Genomic DNA, 14,761 nt, shown 5'->3' with positions numbered 1-14,761 from the left:
AATCGCTATCTTTGAACCTAGAGTTTCCACGAGTGGATTGTACACCAAATTTGGTGTGTGGCCTGAAACATCCTATGGGGGAAAGAGGCACAGGAAATATTGTAAACGAATCTTAGGGCAATTGGACCACCACGGCGGGGCACGGAAGAAGGGTGTGACACCAATAGGGGGAGGAAACTAGAGGGTAAAATCGTTTAGAATCCGCGCTACTTGTCATAGAGTTCTAACAAGGAATAGTTAACCAATTTTGGCCCAACAAACATCCTTGGGTGGAAAAAGAGGTGAACAGAACTTGTATAAATTGTGGCTTATGACACACCCAGGGGCAAGGAGGGTGCGGGGCCCCCACAATAGGGGGAATAGAGGTAATCCTTTATAAACGCTACCTGGTCATAGAGTTCTAGACATGGAGATTGTACACAAATATGGCCTACAAACATCCTTGGGAGAAAGGGGAACAGAACCTTTATAGAAGTTTATTTGGGCCTCTGACATACCCCGGGGGGCAGGAACGGAATATGGGGGCACAAAAAGGGGAAATAGATGGTAATTCCTAGTAAATATTGGCCACCCAATAGGGGATTTAGATGGTTAATATTAAAATTCCTTCAGAAAAGAAACAAATGAACATGTATTTCAGATCATTACTTGGCATGACAAATCCAGCAGTGAGCGGATTACAGGTCCCTCTGTGGCCTCTTGTTAACAATATGAATGACAGGTTGGGTCAATTACATTGCAATGTATAAATTACAATTGACCAATACATGGTCTAAAGTCAAATTACAATTACAATGTACTCCAGATTTTGTAAATGTAATAAATTTACAATTACAATTACGAATTCAAAAAGTAATTAATTACAATTACACATTACATTTTCCTAATATGTTTATTTTTGATAACGTCATACAATTTAGCATTGATACAGATATATAAGTCAATATCAGTAAATTCTGACAGAACCACATGTTCACATTTATCACATAAACCGCAAGTTAACAATTGAGTACTGGTAGGGTGTATTAGTTTTACATGTACATTTTTATTGGACCTAGCAGTAACATTGGCAAATGTGTCAACTTTAGGTACCAGGTATTCATGTTTTTGAATTGCATTTTATCATCATCAGCTTGAAAATTATCATCAGACAGTCTGATTATGTGTGATCGGAATACTTTGGCAGCAGCACTAAACAATCTCTCTACTGGAGCAGAAGTGGCTGGTATAGCTATAAATGCTTGCTAGCTAAAATAGACGAATTTGGATAATCAGCAAGGATTATATCTTTCCAGAACTTTAATGGGTCACAACATCTCTCATTAAAGCATTGAATTTAAGACCTGAGTTGTGTCTCTTTACGTGGGGGTGTAATGGGAAGAAAACTGAAAAAAAACTTCATCTGTTTTTAATTTTCTTGGCAGGGGGCGGTGAAGACTAATATGAGCTATCATCTATACTTTTGCCTTCATTAGATATGCTAATTAGTGATTACAAACAGATGTTATATAAGCAAGACCTTTGACCTTTGTGAGTGTGCCTGAATCACAGGCTGTATGTGTTCACACCTCACATGTCACTGTATATATGTCAAAGTATTACAATGAGGGGTACAATAAACATTTTATAGAACACTACAGGTAAAAGAGGTTATTACAAATTACTTTCAATTAATTTGAAAAATGGTAGTGTAAACAGTAAAACATGTTGGTGGGTATTTCAAATATACTTTAACTCATTTATAGTGGGAACGATGAAAGGTCCAGTTTTTCGAACAACCCAACGTGATTAAACAAATCAACGAGTGGCACACGGTCGCCATTAGTCATACGTATAAATATTTGTAGAAAAAGTTACGATGAAATTGACAAACACTCACAAGTTATGGTAAAGAACGAATCCAAGTAGTAAACGGCCGAATTAGGTATACTCAACATTTTATATGTCATCATATTTAAATTGTTTTCAAAATGAAAATGTTTCGTAAAACATATTCAATGAGTTGGTTGAACGATAAATGGCCAAATTAAAATTGCCTCGTAGATCACCCATGAAAGCGCACTGCAGCCATTACGTCGGGACCATGAACTGCCGTAATATGCCCGAATTTTCGTCCCATTACGATCAGAGTACAACAATTATGTTTTGATGGTTAGATGGCCTTGCCCATTTCGATGAGGTAAATATTTTGGAATTTATTTAGTCGTGGAATCAACGATGTATTTTATAGTCAAATATTTGATTTTTAGAACTTGATGAAGGTATGTTTAAAACAAAATTTGCGAGTATTTTTTATTCTCGAAAGCCGTGGCGCAAATTGTCCATGGGTCGTAATTTATAGTAAATAAGACCGTGGATTTTATGTATATCAAATTATTTCTAGGTACTACACATGTATTTCAAATTATTCGTGAAGTAAATAAGTACGTTTAACTTCACATGACGGTCACAGAACGATTAATGGTACGCTAAATAAAAATTAAAAAGAAATATTTCCATGAAACTTTGAACAGCAGATTCGGCGTCATGGAACCGTGTATAATTTTTCGAGATATCGTTTCAGCCATTTGTATACAACAGTGTGCGTTAATGTACACATAAACAATCTTTATTAATGTTTGTAACATGGTTTATACCATTCATTAAAAATCAAATTATACATGTGGAAATAAGTTGAAATATTTTCTTTTACAAGTTACTTTCGAGCAACACAAATGTGTTGGCACTAAACGTATAGTACATAGAATTTAACAATTTCCAACTTATGCCAGTAAGTTGTTACCCGCTGGAGGTAGACATAATTTGCTTCAAATCTAAACCATGCACGATCGGCCGTGGTCTGGCCATTATGGATATTTTAGTTTTACACATCTTTATAATTTCATAATCATGTAACCAGTAGCATTATGAACAACATTCATAAATGATAGGTGAAAAAATGTATCAAAAAGATGCCCGTTTAAGACATAATTCCTGAAATCAAGTATCATCATTCATTACTTTTATCAGCAACATGGTCATGTTTCTCTGGACGAATTGTTGAACAAACAATAGCATAAGTGTGACAATCCCCCGTTGCACCATATCTTCGCAAAGTGGGAACACTAAACTGACTCACAAATAAAATGTGAGACAATTGAAAAATTTGTAAACAAAAATGTCCAGAACATGTGTTACATCTCTGTGTGCAATAACGAATCTATGCAACCCAAAAAAATTAGATTTTCGGGACAAACACATGTAATGAAATTGTATACTTTTTGCCATCGTTAACTATTGTGTAGAAAACTAAAATATGTTTTACATTGAAGACCAACTGCTTATCTGAGGCCTTTGTTATTGCTAATTTCGCCATCGAGGATCAGATGTTTGTACCTTTGCAGGACTGTTTCACACCTCACATGTAAACTGCTAGAGGGGAAAACATTAAAACATTCAGATGTTTCTGAAATGTAGTGTATCGAATATACTATGGTCAACTGCCTCACATGTGTAATTAATTGTTTAAATTTCTATGATCTAACCAAATGGTACATGTCACTTTTAATTAACCAGCCTTAATTAGACATTAGTAAAATATTATGTAATTGAAAAGTAATTGAAATGTAATTGCTAATTACACATTTTTAGAATGTAATGGATTACAATTACAATTACATGTAATTGAAATATTTCTTTATTACAAATTACTTTCAATTACTTGAAAAAATGTAATTAATTGCAATTTAATTACACATTACATGTTTTAATTACCCCAACTAACTGGACGTTTGCCGTTTTTCGTGGGACGCGACAGATGTAACCACGCACCTGTATGCGGTTTCAGTTAAAATGTGTCACTTGTGGTCATACTGAACACCACATGGCGGTAAAATTTGACAAAGAGATTCCCCAAAAACGAACTATTATCGTGATGTCATTTCGTTATAATGAAATTGTGACGTCATACTTCAAAATGGTTGGACTTTGTTTGTAGACTTTCCGATCGACAGATCCGAAGAGAAAAGATAAAAAAGAAAAGAATAAAAAACACAAATACACACAGTACAAAACGGTACTAATACATGAGATAGAAGAGACATGGAATTGTTAATATAAAAATACGTTTTCTTCTATTTTAATAACATTGTCAGAAATTATAGACTGCGACGTCGTTCTACTTTTTTATCCCGAAACAAAACCTTTGTCTTGCAGCAGAAATGACACACAAAATGAAATTCTTAATTTGACTGTTCTGTCAAAGATAATAAATCTAAGATATCTTGAATAGTTCATTTGTTTTTACCACTGATACGTTGTTTGTCATTTACATGTATTTCTATCTAACACTCAAATTTTATTACTTTTATTATTCGTAAATAAAATAGATAAAATGTACACGTTTTACCGGAGTCGGATACTTTCTGGTTTTACCGAGATTTGAACCCGGATCCTATAAAAGGCTTCAATTCCTGTCCAAACATTTACGTCAAGTTTGGTCAGTTTGGAACACTGTGATGTCATCGCCATTAATACAAAGATTTGTTTTACATTATCAAATGCAACTTACCTCGTCGATGGGTCATCAACATTCTTAATTAAGTCTGCGATAGGATTTCGTCCTATTTATAACGATTGTGACATAGCAAATTATCTAACGAAAAAAACCCACCAAACATATATATATATATATATATATATATATATATATATATATATATATAGCGTTGATCAGTACCCAGGCGACGTTGTGACAATAAACATGTCCACATAGTATACAGGAGTTGCCGATTTGGTTATATCAAGGATTCATTGGAAACTACCACCATGGAATGTAAATATTGTATTTTATAAAGACTAGCTTTATTCATCTTAGCGTGTCTGTTACAACCTCTGCCATTGACTACCGCAAAGAGATATTTAGTGATGTTAATGAAAACGTAAAAAGATAATTGGCAATAGCTTTTGTGCTATTGCTAATTTTGTGTGTTATTGCTAATTTTGATAACGATGTCCTGTTTTTATCGTTGTTATTTCTAGAGGTCATTGACAAAGTACACGAGCAATATGTCAAGCAAAGAAACCATCCCAACCCCTAATACAACATAAAATAGTTTAATAATAAGATGGTTTCCTCCCTGCTGACAACATATAGCGATCACTTGAAGTAAATATATATATATATATATATATATATGCTGCTGTAATTTACAGCTCAAGATTTTCAAAGCATACAATTAACATCTTGATGAAATAACCAGATTATTATAAGGAATAACGAAAACAAAAACAAAGACTTGTGTAGTAGACCTAATCAGAACCGATAACAATGATAAACAATAATACAATATAAACTCAAACCGAAAGTAAAGTGCCTTCTGGAATATATTCGGAACTTCTCGGATGTTTTCTATTTATATGCATTCGTGCAAGCGTCTGTGTGATCGCGGCAGATCGACGTAAACAATAATACATATAATAAACCTATTTCACAACAACAAGTATACAGCTGATAAATATAAGCTTTAGAACTGCCTGGAACATTCTGGACGGCAGATTTCACATACATTTCGTCAGTCTATGACGTGTTATTTTAAAGAATATTTAGCAAAGTTTGCATTTTCCCGATATTTATATAGCGTTCGTCACTGAACATTCAGTCTGTACTGAAGCAAACTACATGTATACTTTAGTGCACCGTTTTCCTTTTTGGAAGGGCTGGTTGTGTATCTTCTTTAAATATTTGACTGATCACCATGAAGAGATTTTAAGAGTAAAATAATGTGTGTATACTATGCTAAAAACTAACGAAAGACTAAAACATGAAATAATCACGACTTATTCTGAAAGGATAAAGGATTAATAAGATTCTCTGCAATATAAAGGTTTCCATTGCCGATAAGTATTCATCATATTTCTACGCCAAATGATAAATAAACGTATTCAATGATGAATTCAGAAAAAGCCTGCCTTTACCATGACAACAAGCTGTGCTTTCAACAGCTCAGCCGAGATATCCAGCATTCCAAGCTGATTCCTAGGCCTTATGTTTACCGACTTGCTATGGCTGTGTGTTCCTGTAGAAGACAAAGTAAGTTTTGTTTTTAAATCTTAAAACATGCTTATATGTGTTTCATACAAATATGGTACTTATTGAATAGATTTTATATTTATCACCATCATCACCATCAATAATTTGTGATTTATTTTATGTGTTTCAGAACCTAATCTTCAGAGTTTACTACAAGCCTCGGACCTCAACAAAATAATTTTATTTATCCAAGATCAATTACAACACCGGCAGAGCCATTTGAAGTCATTTTTGAATTCCGAGTTACAAAAGGGCATTTCACTTGACAAGTATAGTTTGTGTATGTTGCTATACGTTATCAATCAGTCCTATCAAAACCGGTCATACGAATTCCTACAGGGAAGGGGTCCTGGAATGGAAAAACCCAAAAACGTAAATGTGCAAAAACCAAACAAACAGAAAGTGTGCGAGATGGCTGTGAAGAAAACATTGAAGAAGTTAAAGTCAAAGGCTGAATCCACCATCCCAATTTTCCCAGGAAATTTAATGCAATTGAGAGAAACAGACTGCTTCAAGAAGCTAATATTTGAGCATAGGAGGCATATTGTTTTGATGTTTAACAAAGTGGCCAACCAGCGAACGTATGCTGACAAAAAAGCATCATCTCATGTGATCATTCACTACAGTGACCCCGGGACATTATCAACGTTTAAGTCACGACTGTGGTCAGCTGCAGTGGAAATACAGGCTGCAGTGGACAAGAAACGTAGGGTATGTATGAATCTAACTTACTTAACAGATTCAGTAAGATACTTTCCTTCAAAAAAAAATTAATAAAAACACTTTATATCTTTTCTGCTCGTGCAAACTAAATGTACATTTTAATTGTATTGCATTTCACCGTTTTAGATCATTAGCTAGCTGCGATATGATATATTTTATAGAATAAATAAGTATACGTTTGGCTATGCAGATTTGAACGTTGCATCTATTACAAAGTGTATATCAGATTAGAAGGAAAACTTACTTGAAGTATTTATAATTGTGAAATGGTAGTAGAAATTAAAATTGTCATTGATCGTTTTTGTGATGAGAATTATTGCATACTTGAATACACTTGTAACAATTTGGCTAAATGAAATGGTATTGGAAGGTTTTAAGTAGGGAGAAAACTCTTACAGGAACATCGTAGATTATACACATAACTTAGTAAGAAGGATATACAACGTGGAAATGGTAGATTGACGATGTTATCGAACCATACACTTGTAACAATTGGCTAATTATAATTATGGAAAGCACCTTTTAAATGGGAAAAAAATGGAGAAAACTCTTACAGGAACATGTAGGTAGATTATACACTAGAAGAAGGAATACAAATCAAAGCAACAATTTCGTATCGACTTGTATCTTATGTTATCGACCACACTTCAGCAGGTTATTATACATATAAACACCTTTTTTAAATACCTCCTATAATTATATGTGGTCGCTTACTGACCTGTAATGGATCACTGTCTTTGGGACAGAGCTTCGTAACAATATCAAATCTGTGGCCCAACGTTTCGTAGCACTTAAAACCACCCGCAAAATTAAACCGTTATACAGTATGTAGCTCACAATTTTGAAATGATTAAACATCATGCTGATCTCTGAAATAATTTGTTATAACTTGTAAATTTCATTAGTTATCAATATATTCAAATTTATCTCACAAAGGATTATGCTTCATTACATGTCAATGTACCATTGTTTTAGCGTGTGCTGTGAAGGAAACACGTCAGAAAGATTTCACCTTGAAATTGAAAAAAAGGTAATAATAATTTTCGTGTTTTAACAGACTCCCCTAACAATAAGCGTTTTTTACACAATAAGATTGACCTCATCAGAGAAATCAGCCTGTAAAATATTATAATTATGGCCCTTTGGTAGTGAAAAAAGACTTTAAAACATATAAAGGTTTGACTTTTGCTATCTCGAATAACAGAACAAAAATATCACCTTTCCTGTCTCAGTTGCCCTCTGCATATCGCCACCTTGTGTTCTGCAAGGAGAATCTATCTATATTATAAGCACAAAAGGGGTGAAATTAATCCTTCAAAATATCAATTGTGGATTGTCTATTAACTATATTTTTATTTCTTTTTTTGTTTGAATTTTTAGAAAATGTAGTCAAACGTCGCCTTCTCCATTGATTGAGGGACAATGCTACAACTGTCAAGGGCCGTTTGAAGGTTTAAAACATTCTGATTCCTGTAAACACCACCCTGGGTTCATCAGTAAGTAGTTACAGTGCTGTCATACTGAACCGAACTACTCAATACAAACGATTTATAATGCGTTTGTCAGTTTAATCTTGTCCACATTTTTTATATTTTTCTATAAATATGTGTACTTTTCAACAGAAATGACTATATATTTCAAAACTAACCTTATGAATACGTGTAGATAAGTCCTATTTCCAGACTCCCCCGTTTCACTAGTTTGTTCTGGACATTTCTCAGTGTCACTAGTTTGTTCTGGACATTTCTCAGTGTTGATTTTGTGTTGTAGCCTAGTCCTATTTCCAGACTTCCCCAGTGTCACTAGTTTGTTCTGGACATGTTATTTCTCAGTGTTGATTTTGTGTTGTAGCCTGGTCCTATTTCCAGACTTCCTCAGTGTCACTAGTTTCTTCTGGACATGTTATTTCTCAGTGTTGATTTTGTGTTGTAGCCTGGTCCTATTTCCAGACTTCCCCAGTGTCACTAGTTTGTTCTGGACATGTTATTTCTCAGTGTTGATTTTGTGTTGTAGCCTGGTCCTATTTCCAGACTTCCCCAGTGTCACTAGTTTCTTCTGGACATGTTATTTCTCAGTGTTGATTTTGTGTTGTAGCTTAGTCCTATTTCCAGACTTCCCCAGTGTCACTAGTTTGTTCTGGACATGTTATTTCTCAGTGTTGATTTGGCGTTGTAGGAGATGCAGTTTGGACTTGCTGTGGAGAAGAAGCAAAGAAAACAAAAGCTTTCCATCAAACTCATCAAGAGACTGGGTAAGTAAATAATGACTTTTCACGGTTCAAACTCCCACAGAAATGCATCTGTTCTATTTTGTGTTGTAAACAAAACGAGAACGAGGCTTGACAGGTAAACACACAATTCAAATATGCTCTGCAATTTTTGTGCAATTTTTGTGCAATCTAACCATCTAGTAACTCTCTCTGGTTCTAAAATCAGACCAGAGGAACATATAATGAACTTGTAATAGTGACTGCGGTCATAACTGACATTTGATTATGTGAAATCGCTGGTTTAGTGCCAGAACAAGAACTATTCGTAAATATTTTGCTCGAATCTTATTCACTGAGTGGTATCGACTACGAGTGAACTTGTTATGGATGGTGATAACTCTGTAAGTGCTGATAATGAGGAACATAGTATGACATCAACACAAATAGACAGAGGCACGTATACTCAGCTCTTGCAAACGGTCGGGTCGTTCGACAAAGTGAAATTTAAGAAAAAGCTTCGTTCGATCTACAAAGGTAATGTCGATGAGCTCGCGCACGTAAGACAAGCATTGTACGACTTGGCTCTCGACAGTAAACACGATACACCTCGTGGAACACTCGTTAGACGAACAAACGGTGGTCATTCGTCCGCAATCGAGAAATATCTAGATGATATATACGCGTTGTTCCATTACATTGATGGAGGAACGGATTTTTCTGAAATTAAACACATGATCAGACAAAAAGATGATCCCAACACGTCGATACCACACAGTGGGACAATACCAAAACTAGTGTTCAGTGCCGAATCTCCCAACCGAGACGATAACGGTACAGGTGAGCAGTCGTGCAGTTCTTATGATCCAGACACACCCATCGCTAAACAAACCGTGGCTGATTTGTTTATATTGATTGTAAACATGCGAAACGAGATGATTGACGGAATAAATCACATAAGTAATGACTTGCGCTCAGACATCAATGAACTCAAAGCAGAATTACGTAAAATGCATTCTGTGAATAAACAAAAGGATGATGAAATAAATACACTCAGAAATGCCTTGAAAAACACTCGCATGGAAATAGAGCGTAAAGAATCCGAGACCATACCAAAACAAGTGAACTCGTTAGTAGGTAATGAGTCGTTTAACCCCAACTCCAAAATTCATATCAAAGTGCCGGAAGTACTGAGAGATGAAGGAATCGGTGTGTGCAATTCGAGTGGCATTATTGACATATGTAGTGATACAGTGGTAAACGCAAGTGACAGCACACCTCCCATCACTAACAAAAGCAGCTTGAATCATACTGAAACTGTCCGTGATACATATGCAAACGTTGCTCGTCGCACAAACAGTTCGAATGTTTTATCTGTGACATTGAATGGTGTCACCGCGAGCACTGGAAATCAACTTGCACGTAACGTGACATTTCACGGCTACAACACGCAACAACAGCTTAGCACAGAGAATCGTAATACTGAACAGCGAGTGTCTACATATGAGTTTCGTGGTGTAAGACGCAAACAACGTACAAGGAAACTTGTGATGTCAAGAATTACCGCTAACGCTCCCGAGGAGGACGTCATAAGCTCAATCGTTGACTTCGCTGCTAGAGGGGATGTGAAGGTGACATTCATGCAAATAATCAAGTACTGGGGTGGAGATGAACCAACCTACACAGCCAGATTAAACGTCCGCGAATGTGACTTTGTAACGGCTACTGACCCCACATTCTGGCCTGAAGATGTTCTCGTTCGGGAATGGGAATATCGAAACCGTTTTGATGGTACGTCGCGTTCCCACCGATCGTCATGACAATGAAGCCTCCATATGTGTGTAAATACCCGACGCTCCTTTATTGCATATTCACGTTGGTATGCTGGAACATCCGTGGAATCATGTACGGCACCCCGCTGCTCTCTGAACTTCTCAAAGAGACTGACATTGCTGTTGTGACGGAGCATTGGCTCTTGCCGGAACAAATGAACTTTTTGCAAAGTATTGACTCAAATTTTAAATCTTACGGTTTAAGTGACACTAGGATCTCATTAGAGCCAGAACGCAGAGTCTGTAACAGAGGATTCGGCGGACTGGCTATACTATGGCGTAAAGAGATAAACGTATGCCCTATCGAGAGCGAGTGTAATGATAGAGTCATTTGCTGTTCATTGCAATTGGAAAACAGATCACATGTCTTTGTTATCGGAACCCTAATGCCGTCCACCAATGTGTCAATTGGTGTATATAAAGAAACACTTGAACACATCTCGGACTTATTCGATAAATACTCACAAATACGGACACGTAATAATTGCTGGAGATTTCAACGCACAGATAAGTAAACAGTTTGGAAGTAAAAATCATCTGAGACCAAACGATAGAGGTGAGATTTTAGAACCTTTTATCGTTGACAAGGACCTTGTATCGATAAACTCCCAAGCGTGGGCCAAAGGTGGAACGTCAACATTTGTGTCAAAAACTGGTAATGGGTCACTCATAGATCACATGTTCATTGAATCACGAAGAGTGGACTGTGTTGAAGAATGCTCAACTCTTGACGATAATTACCTTAATGTATCCGACCATTTGCCTATACGCATTCGCTATCGTACACCTCTTCTCGTGCGTGAACACGCAGGTAACCCATACGCCGTAAACTGGAAAAAATGTTCAGCTGCTCAACTAACAAGATATTCGTCACAAGTCTCTGCCTTATTACGTGAACCCTTTCCGCGAAATACAGACACTGCTAATGTTGATCATCTTCAATGCTTAGTTAATAATATCGTAGAAGCCACACGCACTGCTTCAAAGGACACACTACCTTCTAAGAAATATCGGCCCTACTTAAAACCTTACTGGAACGCTGGCCAAGTAAAAGCATTTCACAAAACAATGCGGGAAAGACGAGTAGTGTGGATACAAGATGGTCGTCCACGTGGATCCCAATTTCAGTCTTATCGTGACTACAAGCGTTGTAAACGAGACTTTAGGCGGGAACTTGATCAAGCACGCCATGAATATGAACAGTCCGAATTTCAGAGCTTACAACAAGCTGCAGAAATTGACTCGGGTACATTTTACCGTGCTGTTCGTGCGCGAAAAATAACGAGACGAGAGACTTCAGAAATTAAAGTAAATGGTGAAATTTCTCGTGATCCGGACATTAACCGAGCTGCATGGACAGCACATTACAGTGAGCTCGCGCAATTCTCGACTAAACCTATTTTCGATGAAACTCACAAACTCTACATAGAGTCGGAAGTAACCCGCATGCGTACAGATTCCTATACGAATGCAAATACAGTATGTCGGGAGTACATCGTTACAAAGGAGGTTTCGTCAGCCCTTAAAGAAATGAAAAATGGTAAAGCCGGCGGCCATGATCACCTGATAGTAGAACATTTACGCTATGGTGGAACGTTACTATTACAACGCATAACGGAGTTATTCAACTTAATAGTGCAGTTTGAAAGTTATCCGCCGTCTTTCAAGCATGGAATTGTCATCACTCTATTCAAGGGTGGAAAAAAATCCAGGGTTGATATGAATAATTTATAGGGATATTACCCTGACTCCTGTTCTTCAGAAGCTTCTCGAAAAAGTTCTCTTCAAAAGAATTTCTGTGGTTTGTGACAGAATAAATTTCCCGCATAGACTGCAACAAGGATTCCGTTCGAACTGTGGTAGTATCACTGCAGCGTTTACCGTGAGAGAAGCCGTTTTTCATCACTTTGAAATCAGCACAACTGTTTTTGCGGCATTCCTAGACAACGCTAAAGCGTTCAACAGCGTATGGGTCAACGGTCTGCTCTATAAACTTTACCATCTAGGTTTCAACGGAAAAATCTGGCGGTTGCTTCAGAATTCGTTCGAAGACGTTTCGGCCTGTGTCCTATACGAGGGTAAAAGAGGAGAGCCGTACAAGGTCATGCAAGGCGTCGGTCAAGGTAGGACTCTGTCATCTTGGATGTTTCTGATAATGATTGATGAACTAATCTCAAATCTTGATTCCTCATTGCTAGGTCTACACATCCATGATATCCACATACCGTCAGTTTTTCTAGCTGATGATACGCTACTGCTATCCTGTTCAGTCGGCAATATTCAACGTCTACTTGACATTGTGTTTGAATTCTCATGTAAATGGAGATTAAACTACAACTCTACTAAAAGTTCGCTTCTTCGATTTTGTAACAGTCGTAAAAAGTTCACCCCAGAAATACAGTGTAAATTGGGTGATCAAAAAATAGCCTGGGTAACACAAAAAGAGTATGCCGGGATCATCCTTACTCCAACCCTTCAATGTGATGAAGATATTAAGCGGTCGTGTGCAAAAGGACGGCGATCCCTGAACTCTTTAATCAGCGTAGGAATACATGATGGTGGTATGAATCCAATCACCAGCTCAAAATTGGTTGAAACCATCGTTCAGCCGGTGATTTTATACGGCTCAGAACTCTGGGGAGCACCTACTCTGAAATCACAAGAGGATCTACGCAAGACACAACGATATGCTGCACGACGGTGTCAAGGATTCGAAAAAACATCGCCGACTCTAGCTACAACCCGGGCGCTTGGAATGCTCGACATATGTGGAGAAGTTGAGCAGAAAAAACTGATTTTCTGGAACAAATTGTGCTCCGCAAGTAGTTTATTTGTCTGGAAACTACTATTTATAGTACGCTTATGCGCGTTTGCTTTCGGCAAGAAGTCATTAAACGAAAAAAGCTTTGTATTTGATATATTCGCTATTGCTTCCAAGTTTGACATTACAGACAGCCTATTTGACTACATTTTTGAAGGCTTCCAACCATCTCGCTTTTCCTGGAAATCATTCTGCAAAAATGTTGTGCAAAGCTTTTATCAAACCAAATGGCTTGGTGAAATTGTCCATTTGGAATCATTTCAAATCTACGCCTCGGTTCACCAAAACTATGGCCCAAATCCTCTTTGGACTCTAGCATTAAAGTATCCGAACTACACATGGCAACTAAGTGAAATGATCAAGCTCAGCTATCGTCATGAAAAAGAACCAGTGCTCTGTAAATTATGTAACAAATTAACCGATAATATAACTGTTCACTTCCTTATACAGTGCTACTGTCTATTCGAAACACGAGATAAAATGCTAGAATTTCTGGTAAACTACTTGGATGTTTATGAATACGTCAAATTTGACAATTTAGAAGATCATGAGAAATGTTTCTTTCTACTCGGCAGTAAACAAGACATTTTACTTGACGATGAACGATGGCCAGTTATAATGATAACTGTCTCAGATTTTATACATAGAATGATTCAAGATATGAACTGTTTAATTGATTTGTAAATAACTTCTGACATGAAATGACCATGTAAATCTCTTTAAGAGGAAATAAAGATTGTCTGTCTGGCCGTCCTTACTTGGCCCTAGCTGTTAATAGAATTAAAGGTAGACCGTTCCTTCTGGTTTCCTCTCATGAATTTCGTTCATTTTTTGATATTTTGATTTTAAGTATACCCTGATCACAAAAACCGCATAAAAATCATATGTCACCGGGTTAATTTTTCTTCCAGGGTTGCTTAAAGATATGTACAAATGACTTAACAATCCGGATTTTAAGGATTTTTAAATAAGTAATATTTCCTCCCTGTAGCATCCCTTAACATATAAATAATATGCCTGTAACATGTTCATACCTTCAGTAGGTGTTATAGAATTCATAACTATATCAAATAAGCTGGGTTTTCCACAATAAAACGAAATATCGTTAT

The 14,761-nt window shown here is 36.7% G+C and overlaps 2 protein-coding genes across 2 annotated transcripts; both read left to right on the top strand.

Annotated features, from left to right (window-relative positions):
• Positions 1 to 5,485: 5,485 nt before the first annotated feature.
• LOC138316586 (uncharacterized) lies at positions 5,486 to 9,048 on the top strand. Its single transcript, XM_069258266.1, has 5 exons — positions 5,486 to 6,070; positions 6,201 to 6,776; positions 7,730 to 7,823; positions 8,174 to 8,289; positions 8,969 to 9,048. The coding sequence occupies exons 1-5, from the start codon at positions 5,926 to 5,928 to the stop codon at positions 9,046 to 9,048; spliced, it is 1,011 nt and encodes a 336-aa protein (XP_069114367.1). The 5' UTR covers positions 5,486 to 5,925.
• Positions 9,049 to 10,902: 1,854 nt separating this feature from the next.
• On the top strand, positions 10,903 to 14,271 carry LOC138316585 (uncharacterized). Its single transcript, XM_069258265.1, has 4 exons — positions 10,903 to 11,124; positions 11,339 to 12,426; positions 12,644 to 13,653; positions 14,228 to 14,271. The coding sequence occupies exons 1-4, from the start codon at positions 10,903 to 10,905 to the stop codon at positions 14,269 to 14,271; spliced, it is 2,364 nt and encodes a 787-aa protein (XP_069114366.1).
• Positions 14,272 to 14,761: the final 490 nt, after the last annotated feature.

The sequence above is a fragment of the Argopecten irradians genome, chromosome 2 (genome assembly GCF_041381155.1).
Source record: "Argopecten irradians isolate NY chromosome 2, Ai_NY, whole genome shotgun sequence".
Taxonomy (NCBI): Eukaryota; Metazoa; Mollusca; class Bivalvia; order Pectinida; family Pectinidae; genus Argopecten; species Argopecten irradians.
Note: the sequence above shows the minus strand (reverse complement) of the source record. Positions and strands in the feature narration are given on the sequence as shown.